At 35.0% G+C, this 27,932-nt stretch overlaps 1 protein-coding gene across 3 annotated transcripts; it reads right to left on the reverse strand.

The window, feature by feature from the left end:
* Positions 1 to 1,278: 1,278 nt before the first annotated feature.
* On the reverse strand, positions 1,279 to 27,932 carry LOC101744916 (TRPL translocation defect protein 14). 3 transcript variants are annotated; one of them, XM_012697168.4, is made up of 9 exons: positions 27,681 to 27,932; positions 27,432 to 27,499; positions 27,173 to 27,210; positions 26,731 to 26,768; positions 13,906 to 14,034; positions 11,653 to 11,789; positions 5,914 to 6,461; positions 4,041 to 4,205; positions 1,279 to 3,127 (listed from the first exon to the last, which is right to left on the reverse strand). In XM_012697168.4, exons 1-9 carry the CDS (start codon positions 27,742 to 27,744, stop codon positions 3,118 to 3,120), a joined length of 1,197 nt encoding a protein of 398 aa, XP_012552622.1. In that variant the 5' UTR covers positions 27,745 to 27,932; the 3' UTR covers positions 1,279 to 3,117. The 3 variants fall into 3 exon arrangements, with proteins under 3 accessions (XP_012552622.1, XP_004921638.1, XP_004921639.1); XM_004921581.5 differs by having other exon boundaries at positions 4,015 to 4,205; positions 27,681 to 27,929; XM_004921582.5 differs by lacking the exon at positions 27,173 to 27,210 and having other exon boundaries at positions 4,015 to 4,205; positions 27,681 to 27,905.

Consider the following 27,932-nt stretch of genomic DNA (forward strand, 5'->3'; position numbering starts at 1 on the left):
CACATGTAATACAACAGTGCTCTGGGACTTCGTATCATGCGCGATAGTGGGTGACGATATTCACTTACAGATAGCTTACTTCATACTTAGTTCACATATAGTACGTTATAAATAGTAAGGCGTAATCTTAAAAATATTAACAGTTTATCGACCGTCATCTGGCGCTTTTGATGTTTTTCCGGGCAGGCGGCCGAAACTCATACGAGGTCTGCCCTATAGGGCATGCGCAGTTTGTGGGACTTGACGGTCTGCAGATGTTAGGAGCCGTCTACGGGCCCATGGATATTATTATAATAATTCAATAATAAATTATTTACAATTAACATAAGTATACCCACCAAACGACTCCCGCCCTGCACTCTCACTCGACGTCCGATCTTTGACGGAGGGAGTTCCCGCGGTTAACACTACATCTAGACTCGTGGCGAGGGGCTATATGCATGTGCGAATCGACGTCAACCTGACCCCTGCTCTTTTAGTATTTTATCTCCGATAGGACGCTTAATTAAAAAAGCGAATTTGTTTTTTATTATATAGATGGGTGGTCAAGTAGTAACTGGATTATTCCATTCAAATGAACATGGTGGTATAACCTACGATGAGTTTACAATACGCCCCATCACCAATATTTTGCCAGTTTGAGTTTTTTTACACAATGCTATTTCTTCATCTTAATCTTCATCTTGTTCATAAGTACATACGTGTTTAGTACGTATTACATTAGAGAGAAATGTTACCTGCCTGCGGGATTTCAACACAGACATTGTTGTCGCTTGATAAGACTTAAACGTTCTTACACATAAACATGAGGCTACGTCAGTAATTTTGAAATCATTGTGACAAATAAGATTAATGATATTGCATTAAACCAATACTTTTAAATCTGTTATATTTATTGCCCTTGTAAGCAGACGAACATACGGCCCACCTGATGGTGAGTGGTTATCGTCGCCCATGGACTCCAGCAAGGCCAGGGGCAGAGCCAAGCCGCTGCCTACCGCTTAATACTCTCCACAAGCCTCTTTTGAAGAAGAACATGTCACAGCGCTAGGGAAAAACCGTACAGAGGAGCTCATTCCATAGCCGGATGGCAAACAAGACCTCTGGAAACGCACTGTCGATGAACCCAGCGGTTCCAGATAATATGGATGAACTCGGCTCCGATGGCGGGAGGTGCGATGATAAAAAGGAGATGAAGGGATCATCTCAAAGGGCGTACGTAAGACGAGTACCAGTAAGATATGTGGAAACGGTTTCAAGGAAATAAAAAATATATCCGACGATGCATTTTCCTTTATTGAGAAACAATGCAAAATTCGAAAGACTTTTAATCACAATGCACCAGCCGTCGCTATACGTGCATCTTTCAGTGTGCTTAGTGCGAGTTTCTTAACGTTCTCGATAGCGTAAAAGTTAACCCAATTTTGTATGCAGTTGGAACAGCGCCCCTAGCGGCAAAAGTACGCAAACAATCCCATTCCATACAAATATGAGCTAACTTTTACGCTATCGAGTTAAAAAACTCGCACTAAGCACACTGGACTGTTTATGTCCCATCACGTTAAAGCCAATTAAATCTTTGGGTGACCAACGTTTCAGTAGCGACGCTGTTTGTTGGCGCAATGACATCGAAAATTCAACTTTTCGTCTACATGTATAGCAAATAGTTTTTAAGCACAGCGAAAGATCTCCACTCGTCTATACCACAGCCATTGACGTCATAGCGTGGAAAAGCCTTAAAAGACCAGCCATATAACATCCTAACAGATGCATGTGGATATATCAATCGAACTTTTTAAATACATTCTAAAAACAAAGTACATCACTAATTTCGACACCGAGAAAAAGGTAACAGCCATCTTCTTTTTTTTCTTCTAATTCAATCAAATGTTTTTCTTAACTACATGAAATTAATTGAAAAGCCACTAACGTTAAATTAAGTGACCATTCACATAAAAAGTAAACTAAGTTTTTTTTTTCTACTTCCATAGCATTGAATAATTTTATTGCAATCTATACAAGTGAAATTCATTGGTATTTGCATTAAGATCTTAATAAATAGTGCAATACATTCCGAACAGGAAATTAAAACTAATAAAATGCTATAGTATATTTAAAAACTATAAGACACTACGATGTTCTGAACATACTCCAACAATACTTTTAGGAATTTCATTAATATTATTATATTCTTGCAATTCATTTAAGTACTTAAGATTTTTCAATGAGTAAGTTTTCAAATATACAAGTATACAAAGGCACAAACAATATACAAATAATTTCATTAAACATAATATATAAATTCAAGATTAACTACAAAAATAGTTTTTTTTTTCTATGCATAATAGTTTTCAATTTCACACGTTTTTTATTCGATTCATTATTGATATATACTTTTAAAATTTGTTATCTCAGGTTGAAAATTAAATAAATTTTTTTATCATTTATTCAATATATTACATGGTTTACAGTTTGACTCTGACATTGAAAATATTTAATACGAAATCATTGTTTACATAATATGATTTGTGTTTCAAGTTTTGTATTCAATTAATTTTTTTGTTTAAAATTTAATTTTCTGTCCCATTTTAAATGAACATTGTATGTTCCATGTATTCAAATATATTACGTCGCTTTCGCATTGAAAATAATTGATATTATGAAATCATTGTTTATCATCGTGATAAGCGCATTACGCGGTATTCGACACGCTTCGAAAATAAATATATTTCAGTAGCGTTCTTAGTTACAAAATAATAATTTAATTTCGTGAGTTCAAAGTTATATGGTGGAATTTCATAAGATAATAGGTAAAACTAAAAGAATAAATTACGCGCACATTAAATCTTTACGGCGACCTTTTGAATCTTTGGCGACCCGAGATCAATTCTTTGTTTGATGTCTTGCAGTTCATTGGTGTGGGCGTTACCGTTTCTCGTGATACCGTTTCGATCGGTTTTCACGCCGTGACCGTTGACGTGATGGTGACCGTTGGTTTTCCTGACTTCAGATTTCTCGCAACCGTTGATTTTGTCACAGGCGAGCCCGATTTTCTCCTCACTATGACCGTTCATCTTTGAATGGCAAATTTTGACGTTGCCATGACCGTTGGTCAACTTAGTGTGACCTGACGAACGAAAAACACTATGAGACCGCGTCCACGAGACCCCCGACATTGGCGCAACCGTGTTAATTACGTTTAAAACCTACGCTTTAATGTTCGTTACGATCCTATCTCTCTGCGATTACGTTTTAGTCCATATTAGAAGAACCGTCAGTGGGAAACAATTCAGAGCACTTATGTCCCAGTAGGACTGGTTTCGAAATCTGCAAAATTACGTCGTTCCTTTATTATACCCAAGTACATATGTGCGGGATATATTATATTTTTTAAATTAAAATAGCTAAAGTACACTAATACTGTGCAAAACACCGAAAACTGACAAATAGGGATACAAACGAATACACTAGACATCGAATATACGAATGACTAAATGATAATATTATGTAATAATAAACTAAAAAAAAAGGTGTCTAAACTATAATCAAACACAATTACGCCAAATGTTCACATAACATCCATGCAAAATTTTCAATAAAACCACATTGGATTTTATAAAAAGATCAGAAATTAATTGAAATCTATAAGAGCACAAAACCAGAGAAGCAATGATTTGATACAAGTGCAATAATAGACCAAGTAGTGGAGACAAAACTAACTGTAAATGTAGTTTTGGTACAGTGATGTCTCTTGAAAGGCAATGAAACGGGAAAGACTATCTCGCAGCGATTACCGAAACAATATTTTCTGCGCGTCACCCAATTTTTTTTTAAATATAATTTGCGGGCAATGTAAAAACATATATTTTAGCTAATAATTTCAGAGATAGCCAACCAATAGGTACTATTCGCTAACTTTGCGATACGCCACTTTTAAGATTTATCGTGACGCTTCCTTCTATCAAATCATTGCTACTAATGACAGCAACAGTATTATTTATGGCTATATCTTACCATTGCACTCAGTGCCAGCGTAGTACCTTTTCGAGGTCTTCCAATCTTCTTTCAATGACAGATTGTACATTGAATATGCTGGATCTCCGGTGACTTCTTTCTCAATGGTCAGAAACTTGGGTAATGAAGCCAGCAAAATGGTCTGATCGTAAGCAGCGCTGTAGGTTTCTAGGAGAACCAAACCGCGACATCTAGAAGGATATAATGATACTTACGTGAATTTAAGAACAGATAATTGAAGACATGAGTGGATGGAGGGGTTGTGATACAATTTGTTAATTTTGAGAAAGCGGGCTACAAAGTTTTGTTACTTGGTACTTTTTCTTTGTCCATAACTCCATCACATGCAATTTCTAAAAATAGCCTTTAATTCTAGAGTTCTAAGATCTAATATGGTTTATAGTAGGAGTGGGTGATATAAATCGTATATAGATTCAATATCTATATATCGCAGCAATATCGTTGATTCCGATATCGCCCCGCACGAAATCTATATATCGATATCAGCCGATACACGATATTGCTCGATGTGATGCGCATCGCCACATCGGACCGATTCGTGAATCGAAATCTATATTTCGATATCAGCCGATACACGATATTGCTCGATGTGATGCGCATCGGCATATCGTACCGATTCGTTAATATCAGCAATATTCGTTTGGTTCGTATCGAATCGGCCAGAGTGAGAGCGCACGATAGGGATATCATGTGATGAATGAAACAGAAACAGGCATTATCCATACAATTGTAAACCTTATATTTAAGTCCATATGTCTGTAGATTATTCTTAGCGTATCAGCAGGATACAATTAAGGAAAGAAGTTTCAACTTTCGACCCTAACTTGAATGCAGTATAGCCTATTTGCATCGTTGAATTTAATTTCACGCGCTTTGACCTTGAACTAGAATTTTTGGACAAGTGTTTATAAATACTTAAAAGTTTTTTGTGTTTGATTTTTAAAGTACACATTTTTCTATTTTTAGTTGAATCCAAATAATTGTGTTTATTTCTCGTGTTTGTATTAAACTTTTGAAATCTACACTCTTTTGGTATATTTAGTAATTTTAAATTAAGACAAAATACTAAAAACTGAAAATAATGTAGCCAGTCCTAAGCCTGGTAAAAGCATGAAGGAAAGTTTTTTTGATATTTTTATTTTCATGTTCTTTTTATTACTTTAAGATCATATTATAAATTGATATCAGAAAACCAACCGTATAACGTTGACTTAAATCTATATCTACTACGATATTATATCAGCGTATCGTTTCAAATCTCAAATATCATGAATCGAGAAAATCTACTAGCATCCATCAATATATAGATTCAGAAAATATATAGATTCAATATCCGATATTGATCCTCGATATATAGATACGATTCGATACGCGGCAAAACCGATATTACCCACTCCTAGTTTATAGGCACATAACACCTTCATTCAATGTAAAAACTCAAAAATCTTAAAAAGTTGTACTTGACCCCTACATCCACACATCGTCTTTTCGCATTAAAAGTGTACAATTTCCAAAAATATTTGAAATTTAGTCAATATGCGAAATCATTTGGTATCACCAGTATTTTTCTCATAAATACTCTCAAAAGAGCGTAATTTAGTTTTATTTTTTTATTTACCTATATTTTCACTACTATTAACAAAATTAATACATAATTTTATATTACTTTAAAAGACAGATAATGTAACTGGTAAAAAATAAAAAATAAATGCTGTAAAGATGATTAATATTAAAAATATCACATGTTAAACCTTTAAAACACTCTACTGTAAAATTAGTAAGTTTTGAGATTATAATACAGTTATAATGCGAGAAGACGACATGCCTTTCAATTTTTAAGTTTTTGAAGTCTGTTATATGTAAAAGTGTGTTTGTTACCTGGGATGCGTCGGTTGCCTGTAAATGTCCAACTGATAGTACTGGTTGTTGTAGATGAAACAACGACGCTTCTTGAAGATGGTCAGATGAGCGTCATCGCGCTGCGGCAACAGATTCAAATAATCTCGGTGCGTCAGTTGCGTGCGGACCTCGACGGACTGTCCGTTGGTGGGGTGGAACTTCCTTAACGTGTGTATGTACGACCAGTGTCCCTTCTGTCCGCGTTTACGTAGCCGGACTTGTGCTTTCCGCAAATCGCTCTGCAGGTAGTTGTGAACGACGTCGAAGTCTTGGAAGGGCGGGAACTCCGAGTCGGGAGCGAGAGGCGCCTTGATGAGGAACTTGCGCTTCTTCGAGTTGACGTTGAGCCGGTCGCCGGTATCGATGCCGATCTTCTGGCAGACGCACGCGATCAAACGATTCATCTTTTTATCGAAATCTGTCGAATTGTCGATCACGTCGAAGTACGGGTGACCGATCCAAGCGGCGGCCGCCTTGTAGTCCAGCTCTCTGGCGAGTTCCACTCCTTCAGATCGGCAAGCATGATCCTGACCACAATACAACAATAATAATTCGTTAATAGAAATTTTTTTTATTGCTTAGATGGGTGGACGAGCTCACAGCCCACCTGATGTTAACTGGTTACTGGAGCCCATAGACATCTTCAACGTAAATGCGCCACCCACGTTGAGATATAAGTTCTAAAATCTCAGTATAGTTACTACGGGTGCCCTACCCTTCAGACCGAAACGCATTACTGCTTCACGGCAGAAATAGGCAGGGCGGTGGTACCTCTACCCGCGCAGACTCACAAGAGGTCCTACCACCAGCAAAATAATTTCTAAATTGAAAAATATCATATTATCGTACGAGGTTATTAAAAATTGATTAGATGTAATAATGTCAGACAAATATTATTAAAAAGAGTTCCATGAATAGTTTGTGAATTGATACGCATTCGAATAGTTTTTTTACACAATTCTATAGATAGGTCAAAAAGTCAATTCTTATCGGCTGAAAAAAATATCTCACATGACAAATTCGTGAACATACATACATCTTGCTTAAATGATAATGTCTACAGATCGTCCTTCAATTCTACAAAGAACAAGAGGAAATAATTTTAATAATAGAATTATCGATCACATAAATCTTCAACACATATCATTAACATGATGTATTATTTTTATCTCGCATTCGTCTACGTTTTGACACATTACTTTTGCAATGATCGTGTGCCATGTTCTACAAACTTTGATAAGTTTTGTTTTATCTGTCTAGTGTCTACCTATATTATTTTCAGTTCTGTATTTTTGCTGCATAACAGTATAGAACCAAGTTCTCACTTGCTCACACTGAATTGCAAAGATATGGCGAATTGAATTAGCAAACGTGTAAACAATAGTGATAAGAAATAATACTACTATTATCGCAGTGAACAAAGGAGAAATCTACCGAGAGATGACACTGTAAAAATCGTTAACGCGATTGATTCATTACCATTCACATTCATATCTTTTGATATCACGTGCAGCCCTGGTGAATATTTCGCCTTTTCGCATTAAAAGTGTACAATTTCCAAAAATATTCGAAATTGAATATGCGCAAACATTTGGTATCACCTTTTTTTTTTTGTTGCTTAGATGAGTGGACGAGCTCACAGCCCACCTGGTGTTAAGTGGTTACTGGAGCCCATAGACATCTACGACGTAAATGCGCCACCCACCTTGAGATATAAGTTCTAAGGTCTCAGTTTAGTTACAACGGCTACCCCACCCTTCAAACCGAAACGCATTACTGCTTCACGGCAGAAATAGGCGAGGTGGTGGTACCTACCCGTGCGGACTCACAAGAGGTCCTACCACCAGTAACCTGTATTTTTCTCATAAATACTATCAAAAGAGCGTAGTTTAGTTTTAGTTTTTTTTTTAGTTGACCTATATTTTGATTACTATTAACAAAACTAGTACATAATTTTATCTACCTACTTTAAAAAACAGATAATGTAACTGGTAAAAAATTAAAAATAAATGTTACAAAGATGATTAATAATAAAATTATTACATGTTAAACCTTTAAAACACTCTCCTGTAAAATTAGTAAGTTTTGAGATTATACAGTTTTAATGCGAGAAGACGATTTGTCGCATAAATCAAATTTCAGCAGTAATTTGATCGAGTTTCAATAAAACAGGAAATACGATGGAGTCACGAAATCTATAGTCGTAAACGTTTTATAGGGGGTTATCGAATGAAAGATAAATACGAACAAAGATATGTTCGGCACGAATTATGTATAATATTTTTTTTTTTTATTTAACTTGACACGAGACCAAAGCAAACAATGAATGTATAATGATACCGATATTGCTTTTGTGTTAACATCATTAATGTTAATTACCTACATTACTAGTTAAATTGTCAACGACATAAGTTAGTGTTATTTATTACATAGATGGTTGAACAAATTTACGACCCACCTTTTTGTTACATTTCTACCAGAGCCGATAGACACTGCATGATTATTTATTTCTATAATACGGCGAAACATATTTTTTACTTTTTTTGTGTTGTTCCGTCAAGTGAAACACGTACTTAAAACATGTTTGAATAATCTTATTCAAAACAGTTGAGTCTAACAAATTTGAGTATGAACAATTTATAAGTGAAATTAACGCTAATCTTCAATTGATCCCTTGTTTGTACCAAGTTTCAAAATGAATCGAAGTCTTGGTTAGTCAGTGCTTTTCACTGATTGAGATCAATTGTCACACGTGAAAAAAAGTAGGTAAGCAATATAAAAAGGCATTCATTACATTTCAGACCATCGCAATTACTTTTGTGCACTTTTTAGCTTCCATTGAAAACACTTTACAGTCAATGAGGAAATTGAAGTGTTATTTTATATCCGTGTTGATGAACATTAAAAGTAGAACATTATTCAAATGTTAAATGAACGAATCATGGATAATAAGACCCTATTTTGTGTTCGGTTTCAAATGAAACAAAAACATATTACTGCTTCACCGAAAATAGGCAGTCACCATCAGACGCCGTATGATCGACCCTCTACAAGAGTATAGAAAAATTGAAACAAGTACATCTATAGGTACTATACTAATGAATATATTAATCTACAGTAGTTTTTACGGATGTTCCGTTATAACTACTGGAATTATGCATCCGATTGACTTATAACTTGGTATCCATGTAGAAAATGCATGTACTTAATGGAAAGGCTAATATTTATATGAGTGTTGGACTCCCTGCACCAGTTGCGGGGGCGTTAATCATGAGAATATTTGTGGGGGTAAGAAATAATAATGTTAATTTTAATTGCCCAGCGAAGCGGACGGGTTTAGAGTTTACTATAAACATCGTTATAATATGATTTATTAAATTGTTAACATCTAAATTAAATCCAACATTACGTATGAAAGTAATAAAAAAATTCATGCATTAAGATTTTTTTTTACTACAGACGAACCACTAGGTTTATCTTTATTTTTGCTTGAAAGAATTCTAATCATACAATGATGGCTGCAATCTAATATACTTCAGAAAACGTAACAACTATAATCTCTGCAAACGTGACCTCGTCATCACGAGGCAGCCGTCACCTGTAGGCCATAATATTACTGTGGATGTTGGCTTAAATAAATGTTGACAGGTGTAGAGCTCACAATGATACCTTACAATGTTTAAGATTACCAGCTCGCAATTAGATATCAGACTGAATGCACGCTTCTCGACATACCAAAAACTCTTCTTACGACAAACAGACATTAGAGACTTGTCGCTAAAACCTCGATGTCAGGTGATAAAAACGATTCTATTATTATATCCAATACAGTGATTATAACATATTAATATAGATTTTAATGTGTATGCACTTGGGACGTCACCAGATGCTTCAAGATTGCCAATGTCATTTTATTTAAGTCCTATAAAAAGAGTAGTCTTTATAAGTTTAAAATATTATCTAAGCCACGCAGTATTATTTTGTATGCTTATGTTATGACGTGTTAAGGTGACTTAGATAAAGGTCAGTTCTAAAATGAAACTATGTCACGTGTTCATAAGTATAATAAAGTTTTATGAAATGTTTGGAAACAAAAACCCAATTTCAGAAGTAGAAAAAGGTCCTTAACTTAATAAGAATTTGTTACATTGAATAAAATATCCTTACGAGCAAATATAACACAAATACTACAACACATAGTTTTATTTCATGGTGAAGATGGTGTATCAAGATTTAAAATTAAATAGGTACGCACTTATTATGTAAGCACTTTTTATTTTTATATCATTTTTAAATCTCTTTGATGACAGGTGGTAATACATGGGCAAATGTATATAGTGTAATGTTAATTTGACGTCATCAAGTCACGTCTTTTCAATTTGCGCTGTTTCTCGCTGCCATTATTATTATTATTATTAGGTTACTTGTACAAATTGTACCTTTAAACGAGCAATTCTTGTATATATAATCTGAATCTCGGAAACGGCTCCAACGATTTTCATAAAATTTAGTATACAGAGGATTTCGGGGGCGATAAATCGATCTAGCTACGATTTATTTTCAGAAAATGTTGTTTTATTCGTGTTTTCAATAATCAACTCTTCCCGACATCTATTGGCGAATAATAATACTATTTTTCTTAATTGAGGGCAACTAACCGCTTTAAAAACAAAACAAGATGGCGTTATCAAAAAAAAAAACCGTCATCATCTAGTACTTTAAATATGTTAAAATATTAGTCGTATGATCACTTAAATCGCGCTAATTTACCTGTTTTTCATACTCATGTATCGCATGCCAAAGATTATTACAAATTGTTATATAGAACTTGACACGTCTGCACAATAATTTGTACAATGGTGTATTTGCAATTTATATGCTTGGTGGAAATTTTCATTGGTACACACGTTTTACGAACAGGTCTGTTTATTTCCACTTATCTGTGTTTCCACGGTTCCAACAAAGATAATATGCAAATTGTTAATGAAATGTCTTTTAACTTTTGAAACGATGTAATGAAACCACATACAAAATTCCAATTTTCAAATGTATAAGTTACAAAACGCGTGCAAACGTGGTTATGATAGCGTATGGCATCGTCGGGCGACCTATCCATCATTAAAGTTAGGTAGGAAGATAAGGAGAGTGTTCCACTACGATATATGTACTGACCATGATGGATCAGTACATGGAGTAAGTAGTAGGTAAATAAACCAGGAGGTTTTGTTGTGTTGTCTATGCGGTCTTATAACAGATCGCCAAATACCAAGCGAGTTCATTCATCATCTTGAATATGTCGTAAATGTTTTATTTTTTATTACGCCTTGGTTATATCCCAATATCGATCTACAGCGTAGCGTAACTAGGAATATATCGCGCGTTAAAATTCCTTTTTTTTTCTTTTCTGTGGAATGCATTGGGGAAGGCCTATGTCCAGCAGTGGGCAGATAAACGCTGATGATTATGATGATGATGATAGGCTTGAGATGCTACTTCAGCTTCACCCTAACGTGTGTAGGTGAGCTCACGGGGCTCAAACCGAAGTGTTGCTAACACTGACCCTAGCAAGAGCAGAGCTTCGCAGAATCTACCACCGGATCGGAAACGCGACCCACTGAGAAGATCCGGCGTGAAACTCAGTGGGCTGTGTGTCTATGGGTTAAATTACTATTAGGACAAGAACACAGTCTCTCTCTATTGGCTCTGTAATAATCTTACCTCCGTGGAATAGAAGTCTTCAGCTCCGTTAGCAGCGGATACCATATGCATGATGTGGTTGTATCTGTTGTCGCGTAGTTCGACATTATTCCAGTTGTTAGATGCGAGTATCGCCTCCCATTTCTCCTTCGATATAACTGTAACAAAACATTGTAATCGCAATTATCTCTTTCAAAGCTTGATAAGGTAAACCTTTGATTCGGTTATTTCAACAATAAATAATTGGAGATATCAGAAAATGAATATAACCTAATTTAATATCAATCGTTTTTGTTATATACTTTGTGTATTCGTAAATCGAGAGACGAGATTAATTATTATAGGTACAGTTATTTTAATATTTTCGGATGCATCTAAATCGGGAATTCACAAATCTATTAAACAAAATTGTTGTGACCATCGAAAACTTACAATGTTATATTATAGTGGAGCTAGGCGTTGTTTATTTTCATACGAAATTAACGTTGGCCGTGAGCGTGTAAATTGCAAACATTTAGGTAGCGCAAGTACAAATTTATTTGCAAAACATGTTCTTTCTTATATTTACATATTTTTTTTAATATCGGCTCATTAGATAGTAGCTATGATAGTCAAGCTCGACCTCATGATGTCTCAATGTACGTAGCGGCATTCATTTTTTTTCCCTACCTATGCTGATAGCCTATTTCAGCTTCTCCTTGACGTGTAGGTAAGCTCACAGGGCTCAAACCGGGAGCGTTGCTAACACTGACCCTAGCAAGAGCAGTGCTTCACAGAATCTTACCACCGGATCGAAAACGCGACCCACTGAGAAGATCCGGCGAGAAACTCAGTGGGCTAAGGCATTCACGCTTCGAGCTCGGCGTTACAGAATTATATTACGCAACATATATTAATTTGATATTAATTGTCATGAACGAGTTTTAATCTTTATCTATACTATAATATAATATTATAAAGAGGAAAGATTTGTTTGTTTGTTTGTTTCGAATAGGCTCCGAAACTACTGGACCGATTTGAAAAATTATTTTTCCATTAGAAGCCGACATTGTCCCTGATGAACATAGGCTACTTTTTTTTATATTTTTTAATTTTTTTTTTTTGTTTCATGTTTGTTTTAATGTTTCCGAAGCGAAGCGAGGGCGGGTCGCTAGTATTTAATAATTACAAAGTCAAACAATGTATTCAGAGCGATCGATATCGAATAGTAAAACTTAGTTATTGTTTTGAAGTTTTACTTATGTCACAACAGTCAATTAAACGGTCAATAACCTTTAAAATTTGACCGAAGGAAGACCTGAACCGCCCTTTAGTGACGCTCTATTTCAAAAGAATTAAATGCTTTTAAAATAGCCTAAACTAAAATTGTAACGACATTATATTAACTTAACCATGTGTAGAAACTAGCCTTTTGCGAAATCTGCACGTTTAAATAAGGATCTTCTCTGTACAATCTACTAATCTATACTAATATAATCTACAGTGGTTTTACGGTTATTCCGTTATAACTACTGAACCATGCATCCGATTGATTTGAAACTTGGTATCCATGTAGAAAACACATGTACTTAATGGATAGGCTAATATTTTTATGAGTGTTGGACTCCCTAATAATAATAACAATAAATAATAATGTTACTTTTACATGCCCAGCGAAGCGGGCGAGTACAGCTAGTTGATTTATAAAATCAACGATACTGAGATTGATAAAAAATTCAAAATAATTTTTTTAAATTTGAACACACAGAGAACGCAATTTTCAAGTTTCATTACGTTTTTGTGCGCAATGTACTCAAAAATCGTACAAAGATTCATTTATTCATTGTCATACACCTGGTGCATTAATAGGGATGGATATATTATACTGAGACCTTAGAACTTTTGTCTCAAGGTGTGTGGCGCTTTTTTTATTTTTTTTATTGCTTAGATGTGTGGACGAGCTCACAGCCCACCTGGTGTTAAGTGGTTACTGGAGCCCATAGACATCTACAACGTAAATGCGCCACACACCTTGAAATATAGTTCTAAGGTCTCAGTATAGTCACAACGGCTGCCCCACCCTTCAAGCCGAAACGCATTACTGCTTCACGGCAGAAATAGGCGGGGCGGTGGTACCTACCCGTGCGGACTCACAAGAGGTCCTACCACCAGTAAGAAAGTTTACGTTGTTGATGTCTATGGGCTCCAGTAACCACTTAATACCAGGTGGGCTGTGAGCTCGTCCACACATCTAATTAATAAAATAAAAAAAAATACATAGATAAATAAACTTACATGCACTAGCGTCCATGGCTCCTCGATCGCAGATTATCAGACAATTCCTCTGACTAGTTCTGCCGAGTTCGAAGAACGTGTTCTCAATCTGTATCATCGTTTTCAATAGGTTCTCTTGGAATTTCGAGGCTGCAACAATACAAACGATCGTCATTTCCGGTCAATTTATACATTCATGGAAAACGTAAGAACAACACATCGAGTGTTCAATCAAGTTTTAATTATTTTCTATCCTAATGTATTTAAGGGTGGGTTTAGGGAATTAATTATATTTTAGTTTAATTTAGACTAGTTTTTTCCGCTTAGACTTGGGAAACGGCTAAAATTTCTCCTCTATACACGTTTAGAAAGAGCGGTGTATGCTTTGAGGTTTTATCCACGGCATAATGACATTCGTTATCGATGTATACGTTGAGCGGTTTATCTATTACCGACGCTTTATTATATTGTAATAAAATCGAACAAAGACACATTGTTTTGATTGAATCTATGATTCGATGCGCCCGTGTTTCGCACGTAATAAAAGCAACAATGATAATTAAGATCATTTACGGCTAATCAACATACTAAAACACATTTTGTCGATGTTTTTTTTATCTTGCTTAGATGGTTGGACGAGCTCACAGCCCACCTGGTGTTAAGTGGTTACTGGAGCCCATAGACATCTACGACGTAAATGCACCACCCACCTTGAGATATAAGTTCTAAGGTCTCAGTATAGTTACAACGGCTGACCACCCTTCAAACCGAAACGCATTACTACTTCACGGCAGAAATAGGTTGGGTGGTGGTACCTACCCGCACGGACGGATGTAGTTTGTAACTTAGCAAATTTAATATGCTTAATAAGCTATCACTTTGCCTATACGTAAAAATGCAATAACAGACGTTCGTACAACTATTGAAATGGATTTAAACATTTGACTTTGGTTTAACATGGTTTTTCAACATTCGGTTTTATAGTCTTACTTGATTTTTGTAAAACGAATCTAAAATCCTACAGTATTTTATAAAAAGGGATAAGGGTATAATAAATACGATTCGTTATTTCTTATCTCTTTCGCCAAAAATGAACCAAAAGTTTTATTCGTTTCAGAAAATAATATAGGCACTAAACATGATCAAAAGCGACACGATATTAGCAGATACATTTCACAACTCATCCTAATGAATCACTATTATAGAGATTTAATAAAATTATCATTATTACAGTGATTCAAATAAAATGAGTTTTCAAATACCGTATTAAATGTCAAATGATTCCAGTGTATTCCAACAAGCTACTTTTCAACAATGACAATAAAATGGTCGAGTCAGAAAATCGTGACGAAGCTAGCATGATCTACTGTTAACCAGTAGGAAGCGATACGAACTTTTAATCGTTACACAATTATCCTTATTTTTTTCCCCGAATATAATCTAATAAAAATTAAATAAAGAAATAAATTTGGCAGCGCAATTAATTTAAAAGCATTTCTGGACATTAAACGTTTAATATGTGATTGTGATGTGCCAAGAATCGGAAAAGAGCTCATTACGCACATATTATTGTCATTAAACATAGTTGAAAATGAAAATTTGTCACGGCAGTCATGTGTGAAACGTACAGACTGGTCGTGTGAAGTATTAGCCGGTTACTTTAATAGGTACTGGTAATTGTACTAGTTTCAGTCAGTTTTGGAATTAATAATTAAATAAACAAGGACGTGTTTGACGACGCACTGTGGAACACGATTAAAATTCAAAATTTATAAATGAGTTTATAATATTATTATTATTATTATTTTTTATTGCCGTGTAGGCAGACGAGCATACGGCCCACCTGATGGTGAGTGGTTACCGTCGCTCATGGACGTCATGAATGCCAGGGGCAGAGCCAAGCCGCTGCCTACCGTGGTGCGTGTCCGAAAATACCTTACCTTCAAAAGTACAAACTTAGCTTAATAAACGTGCCCTGTAAAACGAATCTTTTGGGATAATTTTAAGTTCAGCAATATGAAAACTGTCCATAATTTCCCATTTTATAGTTGAAAACATTTAACACACCAGCCTGAGTTTGAAACCAATTGATACAACAATCGGACCGTGTGCATCAATTTCTCTTTGATAACTCATTCGATTTATTCAACACGCCATTGTATACCTATCTTGAAACTCGTACATATGGTGCCAATAATTTCAGACTATAAAATATGTATAGCATACGGACTTAAAATAATATTTTCGCAATTTGGCTACGGTACCCTAAAGAAAAGCCCGTGTGGCTTGTAATTATTTATACGTGTCAGAAGTGAGAGTGATAGGCAGCTATCTATACGACTGAAAGGTTTCGTCTAAGCTTTACGCTAAAATTCAACCTTAAAAATTTACTTTGAAATCACGAGACGTTCCATTCCAAAAAGATCGTAATTATAAGGTACTCAGATATTTGAAAATATGTTTACATTTTTATTTATTAGATAGATGGCTCAGGGGCTCTGGGCCCATCCGCATACATTACTTTACATCTGATTCCCATAGGCATCACAACGTGAATACCACCACCAGCCCACTTTACATATTTAAAGAGACTAGTGTTCGCCCAATGATCAAAATTCAACCATAACCCTTATAACTCAAGATTTAGATTCATTCTATGTGTTTCATTTTCTATTTTATTTTGTTATTCATATCGCAAAAAAAACTGTCCATTTCCAAATAATGTTTTTGTTAACAATGAACTTCATAATAATAATAAAAAGAAAATCTGTTAACCAGTAGAGGATAAAATAGTAAATAAATTGACAATTTTTAGTTTATACTAGCTGACCCGGCAGAGTTCGTAGTGCCTCAATCGATAAATAAAAGACCTAAACTTTTGTATTAAATAAACTTAAAACAAACAAGAGGAATTCGTCCAACGGGGGACACATCAAAGGAAAAACAAAATTATTTGTTTTTATATAATTCATATTTATGCACCTTTTAAACCTTCTCTGGACTTTCACAAATAATTCAAGACCAAAATTAGCCAAATCGGTCCAGCCGTTCTCGAGTTCTAGCGAGATTAACGAACAGCAATTCATTTTTATATATATATAGATAGATAGATGTTTCAGTATTCATTGATATGAAAATTACGCGCCCTTTCAAAAATTTCACATTTCAAATTATCACTTTAAAGCCCCATGCTACGAAAGCGACGTTAAATGAATTTTAATTTCGGCAAATCTTATAAATAAAAGACAATCTAACAAAGCGTGCGATGAATTCACAACGAGAGCCAAAACCGTGACGACGTTTGTCGTCAATTACAAGGAAAACTGGCGTCGTCGTTCTGAGGTTGTTGGACATACTTGAAGCTAATGTTATTGACGAGTCAACGATCTCGAGACGGTCCAGGCTTCCGGGGGATTCCGGTTACCGGACCACCGCTTAGACAGTAATTATGAAATGTGAATAACACAATCAAACGAGTGTCGTTTTACAACACTTGAGTCCCATTTATACCAGTATAGCAACAGCGTATTGTTTGCTTATTTCAATGTAACACAATACCTATAGACTAAACATTCAACGCGAGCGAGTTTACGCGAAGAAGACCAAGTCCGATTGATATTTTTGATCTTGAAGGTCGCCCCTCTGGTGGTATCACGTCAAATACAAAACAGCCGCGTTTTATTTTCCAACTAGCGACCCGCCCTCACTTCGCTTCGGAAACATTAAAACACACATGAAACCAAAAAAATAAAATTAAAAAAAATATATAAAAAAGTAGCCTATGTTCATCAGGGACAATGTCGGCTTCTAATGGAAAAAGATTTTTTCAAATCGGTCCAGTAGTTTCGGAGCCTATTCGAAACAAACAAACAAACAAATATTTCCTCTTTATAATATTAGTATAGATAATATATATAATATATTATAGTATAGAATAGGTTCTAAGCTAACATAATCAGAATATGCATAATAAGATCTTTACAAATACTTATCCAGATATTATATTCCATCAAAATTTTGCAATGATAGACTAGCCGCCTGTTAGCGAAAAGATACGGGTTTGCGACCCGGGCTTGACTAGACTATTATTTGCAAGGAAAATAAGAGACATGTCCCTAATTCCCACCATTACTAATCTTCGTTAAGGCATGTTTCGAGCCCACGTTGATCGGTACCTATGTGTTACCTATTGCAGTCACCAAGCATTCATGAGTTCCATTGATTTGAAGGGTGGATTAAACGTTATTCCAATGCTGTTGTTACAGAGATAATATCGGTCTTTTAACTCAGGGTTTACGGCGGCACTCTAGCTCTGGCTATGAGCTACGAAAGCCGATTGATCGATAGCAACATTAGGCTGCGAATTCGTCTGTACACCTTCAATAATAAAAATAGTTTTAGAAACAATACATTGTTATTTGTGTCTACAAACAGCAGCTGTGTAGACGGTAGACAATTTACGTGGCATTGAGAAATAAACGAACGAACAAGAACTTTATTTTAAAATTATTTTATGATAACAATTACGTGTATTGAATTTGTGAAAGAGTTTGTAAGAGCTTGCATCATTAATAAAAATCTTCACAATAATATTGACAAATATACGGAAGGATGTTAAATTGTGACTTGATTTAAAGTGTACTTGACGAATGTCGCAAGTGCGGAAGTACGACAACTTTGCCAGTTCAATGGATAGAACATTCCCGACGAAGAAATCTAATTAACGGCTTCTTCAATGAAAAACACCGAACAATTCGCAAACGAAAGAAAAAAGATATTGAAATCGTTGAGGTTTAAGACACAAAGATAATAAGTAAACAGGGAATTATTGACAAGGTGAAGTTAATTAAATTCTTACTGAATAAAATTTGGTTTTAACCAGTTGAAATTGGTTTATATTTATTGTATAGAAGAACGAATATTTATCAATAGTACTAAAAATTCAGTTTCGGTAATTCAGACGGTATCAATGACATTGTGTAACATTAAATGCGGTCGGGATATCGATAAATACTAATAATGAATAATATTAACGTACCTATCAAATTTATGAATAATAAAAAATCGAACGTAATTTCTCCGGTGCTTGGTAGTAACTGATCGCGTGATAATAACATAAAACGACAGAATTTAAAGAAGGTACAGTTAATGGTAATGATAACGATACAATTTGCATTCTAGCCGACATGAAACTTGAATTTTTTATCAATAAATAGCTTTTTACAGTACAGAGTTGTCAGCGTATATCTTTGGCGATATAGTATCGTGTTATAATAATATTGAAGTACATATATATTTATTGCAATTAAGAACGTTTTCCGTATCGAACGACCGACCTTTGGTTTTTTTTGTTGTTGACAAAAATCGTAGTCTTTAATACCGTCGCCGAAGCGACCCGTCGGCAAGTCTATCGGCGCCGATTTATCTGTGTAGTCTCTCGTAAATAAAAAAAGCGATCTTTGACATTTATTTTATTAATTTGACCCAAATAAATGGATAACGAATTTCAGCAATATTTTTTCTATTCTTGATAATTTGTGTCAGTTCAGTTTTTTTTTTTATAGCCCTTGTAGGCAGACGAGCATACGGCCCACCTGATGGTGAGTGGTTACCGTCGCCCATGGACTTCAGCAATGCCCGGGGCAGAGCCAAGCCGCTGCCTACCGATTCGCAAATAATTCAAACTATAAAAACGGACGCGCTCACGTGAGCTTTTACGATGCTTATAGTTGGCAACGTTAAAATGCGGACATTCCCCAACACGCCTTCAGTGACGTAAACGTTAGAGAGATTCCATTTCAACGACCGTCTCGACGACTGCTTTCACGTGAATTTCAAAAATACAAACCGTCTATGTTGAATTTTTTTTTATTGCTTATATGGGTGGACGAGCTCACAGCCCACCTGGTGTTAAGGTGGTCACTGGAGCCCATAGACATCTACAACGTAAATGCGCCACACACCTTGAGAAAAAGTTCTAATGTCTCAAGTATAATTACAACGGCTGCCCCACCCTTCAAACCGAAACGCATTACTGCTTCACGGCAGAAATAGGCAGGGTGGTGGTACCTACCCGCGCGGACTCACAAGAGGTCCTACCACCAGTAAAAAAAGCAACGTGTGTTATTTTTTTTTAAGAAACTGAGAATATATCGGTTCGTTATTCTTAAAATAATCTGGACTCTTGTGTAGTCAAACACGGTTACTGGCAATTTACCAAACTGTACGTCTAACAACTGCGCAACATATAATAGTAGACTATTAGGTAGATCAATAATAGAAACGCACTAAAAATAACCGAATAACTAATTAAAATCAAATCATTTTCTTGAATTAAAGAAATACCTCCGTGCCTTGACTGGAAATTCAACAGAGTCATTTCAGGCAGTCATGTGATGTTAATAAGCTCCGGTAACAGCCGGAGATCGGCTGTTCGTGTACACTCGCCAATAAACAAATGCTTTATTGATCGGACTAGCAAAATATTGCTATTATCATATCAAACATTAACGATTAACTTGATGCGTAGATTAAAGATACCAAATCAATTTAGCTCGTGGTGACGGAACAAATTTGAATATACGGATAGCCACAACATGATAGATGATGGCGATAATGTAACTCACCAGAGATATTACCGTAAGCTTGTACAACGGCCGCGGTTTTGCAACTATTGCAACCAACCCCGTTTCTGCAGAATAGCCGTCGGGGCACCGTGGTATGTGAGGAATGTAGATCTTCACGACGACCTCCAATTAGAATCGATACGTAAGTATTTGAGGACAGCGTCAGAACGCTTCTTCGAAAGAGTGGCGCGGCACGATAACTCTTATCGTGACCGCCTCTAATTACATAGGTCGTCCTAAGCACACCTTATCGGATCCTCCGGATCCCCCATCGGTGTTTTTAAGCTCTCCAAGCACCGGTTACCGTGCTCGTCGAATATGAAGCAGACTTCGATATGCAATCTAACGAATAGATACAACCCACCGACTTTCTCGCCAGACTTCTTAGTGGGTCGCGATTCTGATCCGATGATAAATTCAGCAAAGCACTGCTCTTGCTAGCATGAGCTCACTTACCCGTCCGCATGTGGTTGGAATAGCCCCTTAGGCTACCAACGATTAGGAAGGGGGAAAAACGACTTCATTCCATTGGACAAGTTTCGTCAAACTTATCGGACATTCGGCTAACTCAAAGAAAGACATTTCCATAAATTTAATTAAAACAAGACTACAATAACTCGATCAGAACTTTACTTTCAACATATAATTATGCTGTGTAATCTCAACATTAGAAGAGAAATCTATTTATTTGTTTGTTTACAAAATTAGAATTGTTCGGAATTGTTCTCTTGCCCAAGAAATGGGAACGGCCAATAAAAAAAAAACAGATTTTAAAACATCACGTAGGAAACTGGTTCGAGGTCAACAGTGAAATTCAATGTTATGTTAAGATATCAACTTGTCATTGAGTTTGGTATCAATTAACGAAATCGATCGATGAACATTTTCTATTATTACAATGGCTTGACCTTGTCTGGTGGTTTCATTTCAACATAAACTATGTCACTAACCTCTGTATTTTTGAATAAGATTTCGATGATAGTTTTTTGTACGTGCGAGATATTGGATATAGTTGTAAAAATTAGTAAAAGGTCTAGTTTGTTTTTTCACGATACAACTTCCTAGCCGTTTTTAAATATTGGCTGAAGTTCCTTTGTGCTTAGCGTAACTATACTTGAGACCTTAGAACTTATATCTCAAGGTGGGTGGCGCATTTACGTTGTGGATGTCTATGGGCTCCAGTAACCACTTAACACCAGGTGGGCTGTGAGCTCGTCCACTCAACTAAGCAAAAAAAAAAAAAAATGGATTTAAATGATATTACTATACGCGAATACGAATTTATGCAAAACTTATGCTACTTTAATAGTTAGCATAAACACTAAAAAGTATTTTATGCTTCTTAGGAAATTAGAATTACGAAGCTAGTAAATAAAACGTGGACGTTTACAAAGACAATATGAAATACGCCATCAATACGTCTAGGTAACATTTCCACATTACTTCTGAAGTATGCTAACAGATATAGTCTCAGATAAGTAGCTTGTGTGATGATAAATTTATATACCTATTATAATTTTGTTTTATTCGTCAGCGTTTCACATTATATGCGCAATTTCTTCTAATTTATTTATTTTACTAGCACAAAACGAAAGGCAATTTCTTATTAAGTTGTTAAGTATCCTACAAGTAATCAAATACTCGTAGGTCGTATCGAATAAAGGATATGCATTTATATTTTACATTTTAAGCTTATTGTCTACGTTATAACCTTGATTTTTTTTTATATTGAATCAACTTTTATCCTGTTTATACGCCTCGATTTTTCACGCGCCTAACATCTGAAGACCGACAACTCATAGTTTATTTTTGTTGAATAATTTGTATTATATATTTGTTTTTATTTGAAATAAACCACACTGATCATGAAATAGGTTAAAAATCATTTAATAGACATTATCTAGTGTTAAAGTGTTAAAATACTGAACCTTTCATGCGATAAAGTATTATTTCCTGTTCGGAGAGAAATTTGACACAAAAGATGAACATCGAACATCACGTCGACATATTGTTAAGTGAAAATAACTTTAGTAGGTATCCGTATTTTGTTTTCTATTATTGAACAAGCAGGTAGCCTGTTTTAGCTGTTAACAGTTTTTTTTAAATATAAAATTACGTTTTTGTCTTAAAAATTTGCCACCAGCAAGAAGGAGTCCAGTAGAGTTACAGAAATGGTCACTATAAAGAAACGAACACTAGGTAAGTGCTAAATTGGTGGTGACAAAGGGCTCGGCGAGTTTCTCGCCGGATCTTCTCAGTGGGTCGCGTTTCTTGCTAGGGAGAGTGTTGGCAACAACGCCAAGTTTGAGCCCCGGGAGCTCACCTACTAGCCCGGAGACGCTGATATGGTCTCTAGACCACCAGCTTAGGTAGGAAAAAAAACAGAAGCCACCCGTATGCTAGTCGTCTACATCAACGAAGCCACATGCCGGGCTTCACAAACCGGGTCACCGAGTTCAAACTAGAAGCGACTGGCGGACTTCCAGGAAGAGCTGGGACAATACTCCCAGTAATCAAATTTAAAATTGGAATGATTCTAAAGTGTCGATTTCCGGATAATGGTTCACAATTACGGAGTTTCAATTGCGCCTACCTATAGGTACACTTATCGTTTTCCAAGACAGTTTATCGGATATACCGATAAAATAACCGTAAAAGTAGTTTATAATCGAGTCACTTGATTTTGCAGTTGATCTAGGGCGAGGTAACGACCTGAAAAACCTATCTACTCGGTTGAATGTCCTTAATAATACGATATCCTTTAATGTGGTTTCTATTCATTTTACCGTTATTTATAATCGATTAGACAAAGTTATAAGTAGCTTAGATTTTAATAGTACGTAGCTAAGTCGCGGTCTCATGTTGACTAAAATCAGTAAAAAAATTCATTTAGTGACATAAAATACGAATTTTGGGAAGTTTCAAGATTATTATTGATATTACGTTCAGTTCTACAGATAAAACTTCAATTGTATGTAGATTCATATCAGTGTATTATGTATCTGAAATACGTACACTCGCATACACATACGTATTATTTAACGAATAAAGAGGCCCTCTAGATTTACGTCACTTAAAACGTTGATAAGTTATATTTTGAAATGAATTTGTAAGGATTTCGTAAAACGATATAGTACGTCAAAAGGTTAAATATCTGTTGAGCCGTGAACGTGACCGTGAACAATATTCTGAGCCAATAATATACACAACGAGCCACGTGTTAGGAAAAATGAAGCCCCATATTATCTCGCACATGTACCTCATGTATCTTGTTAAGAGCTATTTTTATGTATTATGTTTGAGTTAGATAATGAACACAAATGCCGTATTATAAAAGACTATATAGCTGTACCGGCCCGCTTCGCTGGGCGTTTAAAATTAGCATTATTATTTCTCACCCCCACAAAGATTCTCATCATTAACGCCCTCCCAACTGGTGTAGAGAGTCCAACACTCGTATAAATATTAGCCTATCCATTAAGTACATGTATTTTCTACATGGATACCAAGTTTCAAGTCAATCGGATGCATGGTTCAGCAGTTATAACGGAACATCCATTAAAACCACTGTAGATTTATATATTAGTATAGACTAGCCGTAAACAAAAAACAATTCGAAAATTTCAAATATAGCAAAACAACAAAATACTGCCGATAGAAAATAAACAATAACAATACTTTACTTCAAATGAGTCGACTATTATCAAAGGCGGCAATCTAACTTTTGGACAATGATTGGTAAATCAGAAAAACAAATTATTGACTTTGTATTCCATTGGCAGTCACAAAACTCTTCGGAACGACATCTTAGATAAATAACAGGATAACTATTAACCTTTATTTAATGCAGGTTTTGAACCGTATTCTTTGAAGGAGACGATTATATTCAAATAAATCTGTATTGACATATCAATAATTTTTTTTTGTCCAAATGCACAGATTGCCGCCTTTGATAATAGACGACTCAAATAAAATAAATACGTGACCGCAATCAAATACGTAGCAGCGTTACATAATCAATACTATTAAATCGGTTTTAAATTTTTAATGAGCATACAAATACGTCAGACCGTTTTATAATGGACTTAATAACACTGCTCTGAGCGTTTTGGCAGCCTCATCGATGACGCGTCTACACAACACGATAAAGTACACACAAGAAAAACATAAACCTTATTTTAAAAATGGAATGGCAGACGTAAAATAATTTCTTTCCTCGAATTGTACTTCTACCCACTGAAATTTAATCAATCTGGGATCTTTTTTATTCAAGAGGTTATCTATGTTTATAAATTCGGCAATTCCGAGCACGTGTTTTGTTTATATTAACGCGATTATTTTTGAGATAATGTAATCAGCTGTCAATTGGACAATACGGAGTTAGCAAACAGTGAGACGGCGCGTTTTGATAAGAAAATACTTTGACATTATCAAGTAATCCCCGATGTTTTTTTTATTTTAGTAAAACCATAATTTTATTAAGTATATTATGCTCAAATTAGCTCATTTTTACTATGACATAATATGAACAATGGATTTTTTTCTTTGCCCAAAATAAAATTGCAATTAAGGTGTTGGCAATATGCACACTCGACCTACCTCACGTGCGAAACGTCAGATGCATTTACGTCTTCGGATAATAATAATAACTAATTCTAAGATGACTAAGATGCTTAAACGAACAAGATTCCCTTTTCAAATTGCACATTGTATTGTCAACTGTAGAGGTTAATTTACGTTTGCAAGAGTTTTACCGCGAAAAAAATAAACACGCTAACAACAACTACTCTACATCCCAAATATGATGCATTTTAATTGGTTTCATTCATCCAATTGAAAACGCAGTTTTAGCGCGACAATGTGAAAAACCCGGAAGACCCCTTTGTCATCACGGATATTGAGTGTTTTTTTTAAATCTCGTTTTTATGCAAAATCTCTAACCCGTCTTTGTTTCGTACAGGTTTAAAAAAATTATTATTGTATTTCATAAGGTTAAGTAAGCTTTCCGACGGGCGTTGATTGACGCATTTCTGACCTAGCGAGTTGCCTTGCTGGTAAGACTTCGCGGTTCTAAAAAAGCAGATTTCTACCGTAGTGTCCTTGTACTCTTAGTAACAACGACAATCATTCGGCGTCCCATGGTGGAAGGGACAGATATTCTCGATGCGAATTACATTACTTTGACACCATGTTTTGAAACAACAAGCACTCAATTTAAGCCGCATTTCAAGAGCCAGCCAGAAATCCTCTCCTTAAAAATTATTCAAATTCAGTATGGAAATCATTTTTGAAAAGAACAACAGTTTTACAACAATAAAAAAAACACACAATATTTACTTCTCTGATCAACAAAATAATTAATATGTGAACAATTAACTCACAAAATTAACTCACTTATTTGTATAATATAAAACTTTTAAATCGAAATATTCAAATCATATTATTTTCAAATTATGCTAATAGTATAAGTCTAGTAAATATTTATTTATTGGTTAAAGTTCAGTACAGTTTAGTATAATATACATTATTATAAAATGTATGTACTTTGAAGGACTGAGGGCATGATCATCGACAAAATAGTCTCGATAGTTTGTCTAGAAGTAACCTCTTTGACCTAGGTTATTAGTAAACTACTGGTGCAGACTGAACAGTTTTTTTTTTAATCAGGCTTATTTTATATTAATGCTGGGTAACCAACTACAAAGTCTCTTTTGTTTGAGTTGAAAGCAGACTTTTGCATTGCATACATTTTAACTACATTTGTATCTTATTATTTCTGCAAACAGCTGATATTACATAATAGTGTATATTATTACTTTCATTATTTATCATATGGCCTTTGAAACATGTAAGATGTAAAAATCACAATTGGCAAGAGTTAGCCAATATGAAAATAATAAATAAATATTAGCATGTGAAAACACAGTTTGTATCTTGCCAACTTAAACTAATGTGCTGACAGCTTGGTGAAAACTACTATTCTTGTCATAGCAGGTTTTATAATTCACAAAATATATGCTGGGATTAGTTAAACATTTAACATATATTTATTAACTGCACCAAAAGTATATATTTTAATTTATATTAACTTGAGCCAATATTAAATTATAATTTTTCAAGTATACTATGGATTTCAGTAAACACTTAACATTTGGTTGTCTCAGAACTTAGCCTAAAAAACTACTGTAAAATATAATTAAATAATTTTGTTCCCACTCACCTTCTTCAGGACTGAGGTCTGCAAACTTTATGCCTCCGCTGTAAAGAAAACGAAAGGTTACCACTTCTGTATCATTTTACTGTTAATTGCCAATTAATAAATTTATCTAAAGCTTCGTATTTCAAATTTTATTGCACTTATTAAATTAATATCAACATATCAATTTATTTATATATTTGAGTCAACAAAATTATTCTAAAAGAGTAAATCAAGTTTTAAACGAATTTAATGGAACCATTGTTAATAACATTTACTAAAACAATTTGCAATTGATTATAAGAATATACTGTGATTATTTTAATAAAATGCTAATTTCTATAAACTTAGTAACTTTTTTTATTTATATTTTATTGTGACAAAATTTTAAAAAATAAAATAAAATCGGCAAAAAATCCTTATAAAGTGACATATACTATGTCGTTTTGTAGGTAACACTTCGTACCTGAGAAGGACGGTAGCCGTTTCCGGCACCCGGAACACCTGGAAATAAACACAATGTGGAACCATGTCTTACTGGATCTCCAAGAGGAGAAACCAAACAGCAATTTTATATAAATTACAAATCATTGTGAGGACAAGAGATTTTCTTAGGTTTTGGCTTTATCAATTCTTTCATGTACATTTTACGATCAAAATAACGTGATAATAGATTTTCAAAGCACAAAATTAAAACTCAATTTATATAAATGTAGGATGCTCACCTTCCATCCTAGGTTCTCGAAGAAGGTACTTAAACGTGACTGTCCCGTTGTTTTGCCGCCGCAGGGTCCTATGAACACAGCGTACTCAAATAACCAAATTAACTCCACGTGTTTTAAGTAATATTAACTGAATGAAATTTAATTACCAGTTACATTCACACCACAAGTAATCAAATAATGTTAAATTAAACGCTATTTTACTGCAAAACAGTGACGTAAATGCCTAGGTAGCTGTAATAATTCACTCACCTCCAGTAAGAACCAGCTTGTAAACGATTTTCTGAGATTGATTGGCCATTTTAAGTAAACGCATAAATACAAATTAAAATTATTTTACACCAGAAAGGACACTGAACACGTTGTTATCATAAAAATGAAGAATTTACAAAATTGTGAAAAAGAGCCATCACAGCAACATGCGCTTCGCCTGACAGGCGCGCTTCCAATCACGACATAGATAAATAATACACTTTATTTAAAAGAATCCAGCACCGACTAGAA

The sequence above is a fragment of the Bombyx mori genome, chromosome 10 (genome assembly GCF_030269925.1).
Source record: "Bombyx mori chromosome 10, ASM3026992v2".
In the NCBI taxonomy this organism is placed as follows: domain Eukaryota; kingdom Metazoa; phylum Arthropoda; class Insecta; order Lepidoptera; family Bombycidae; genus Bombyx; species Bombyx mori.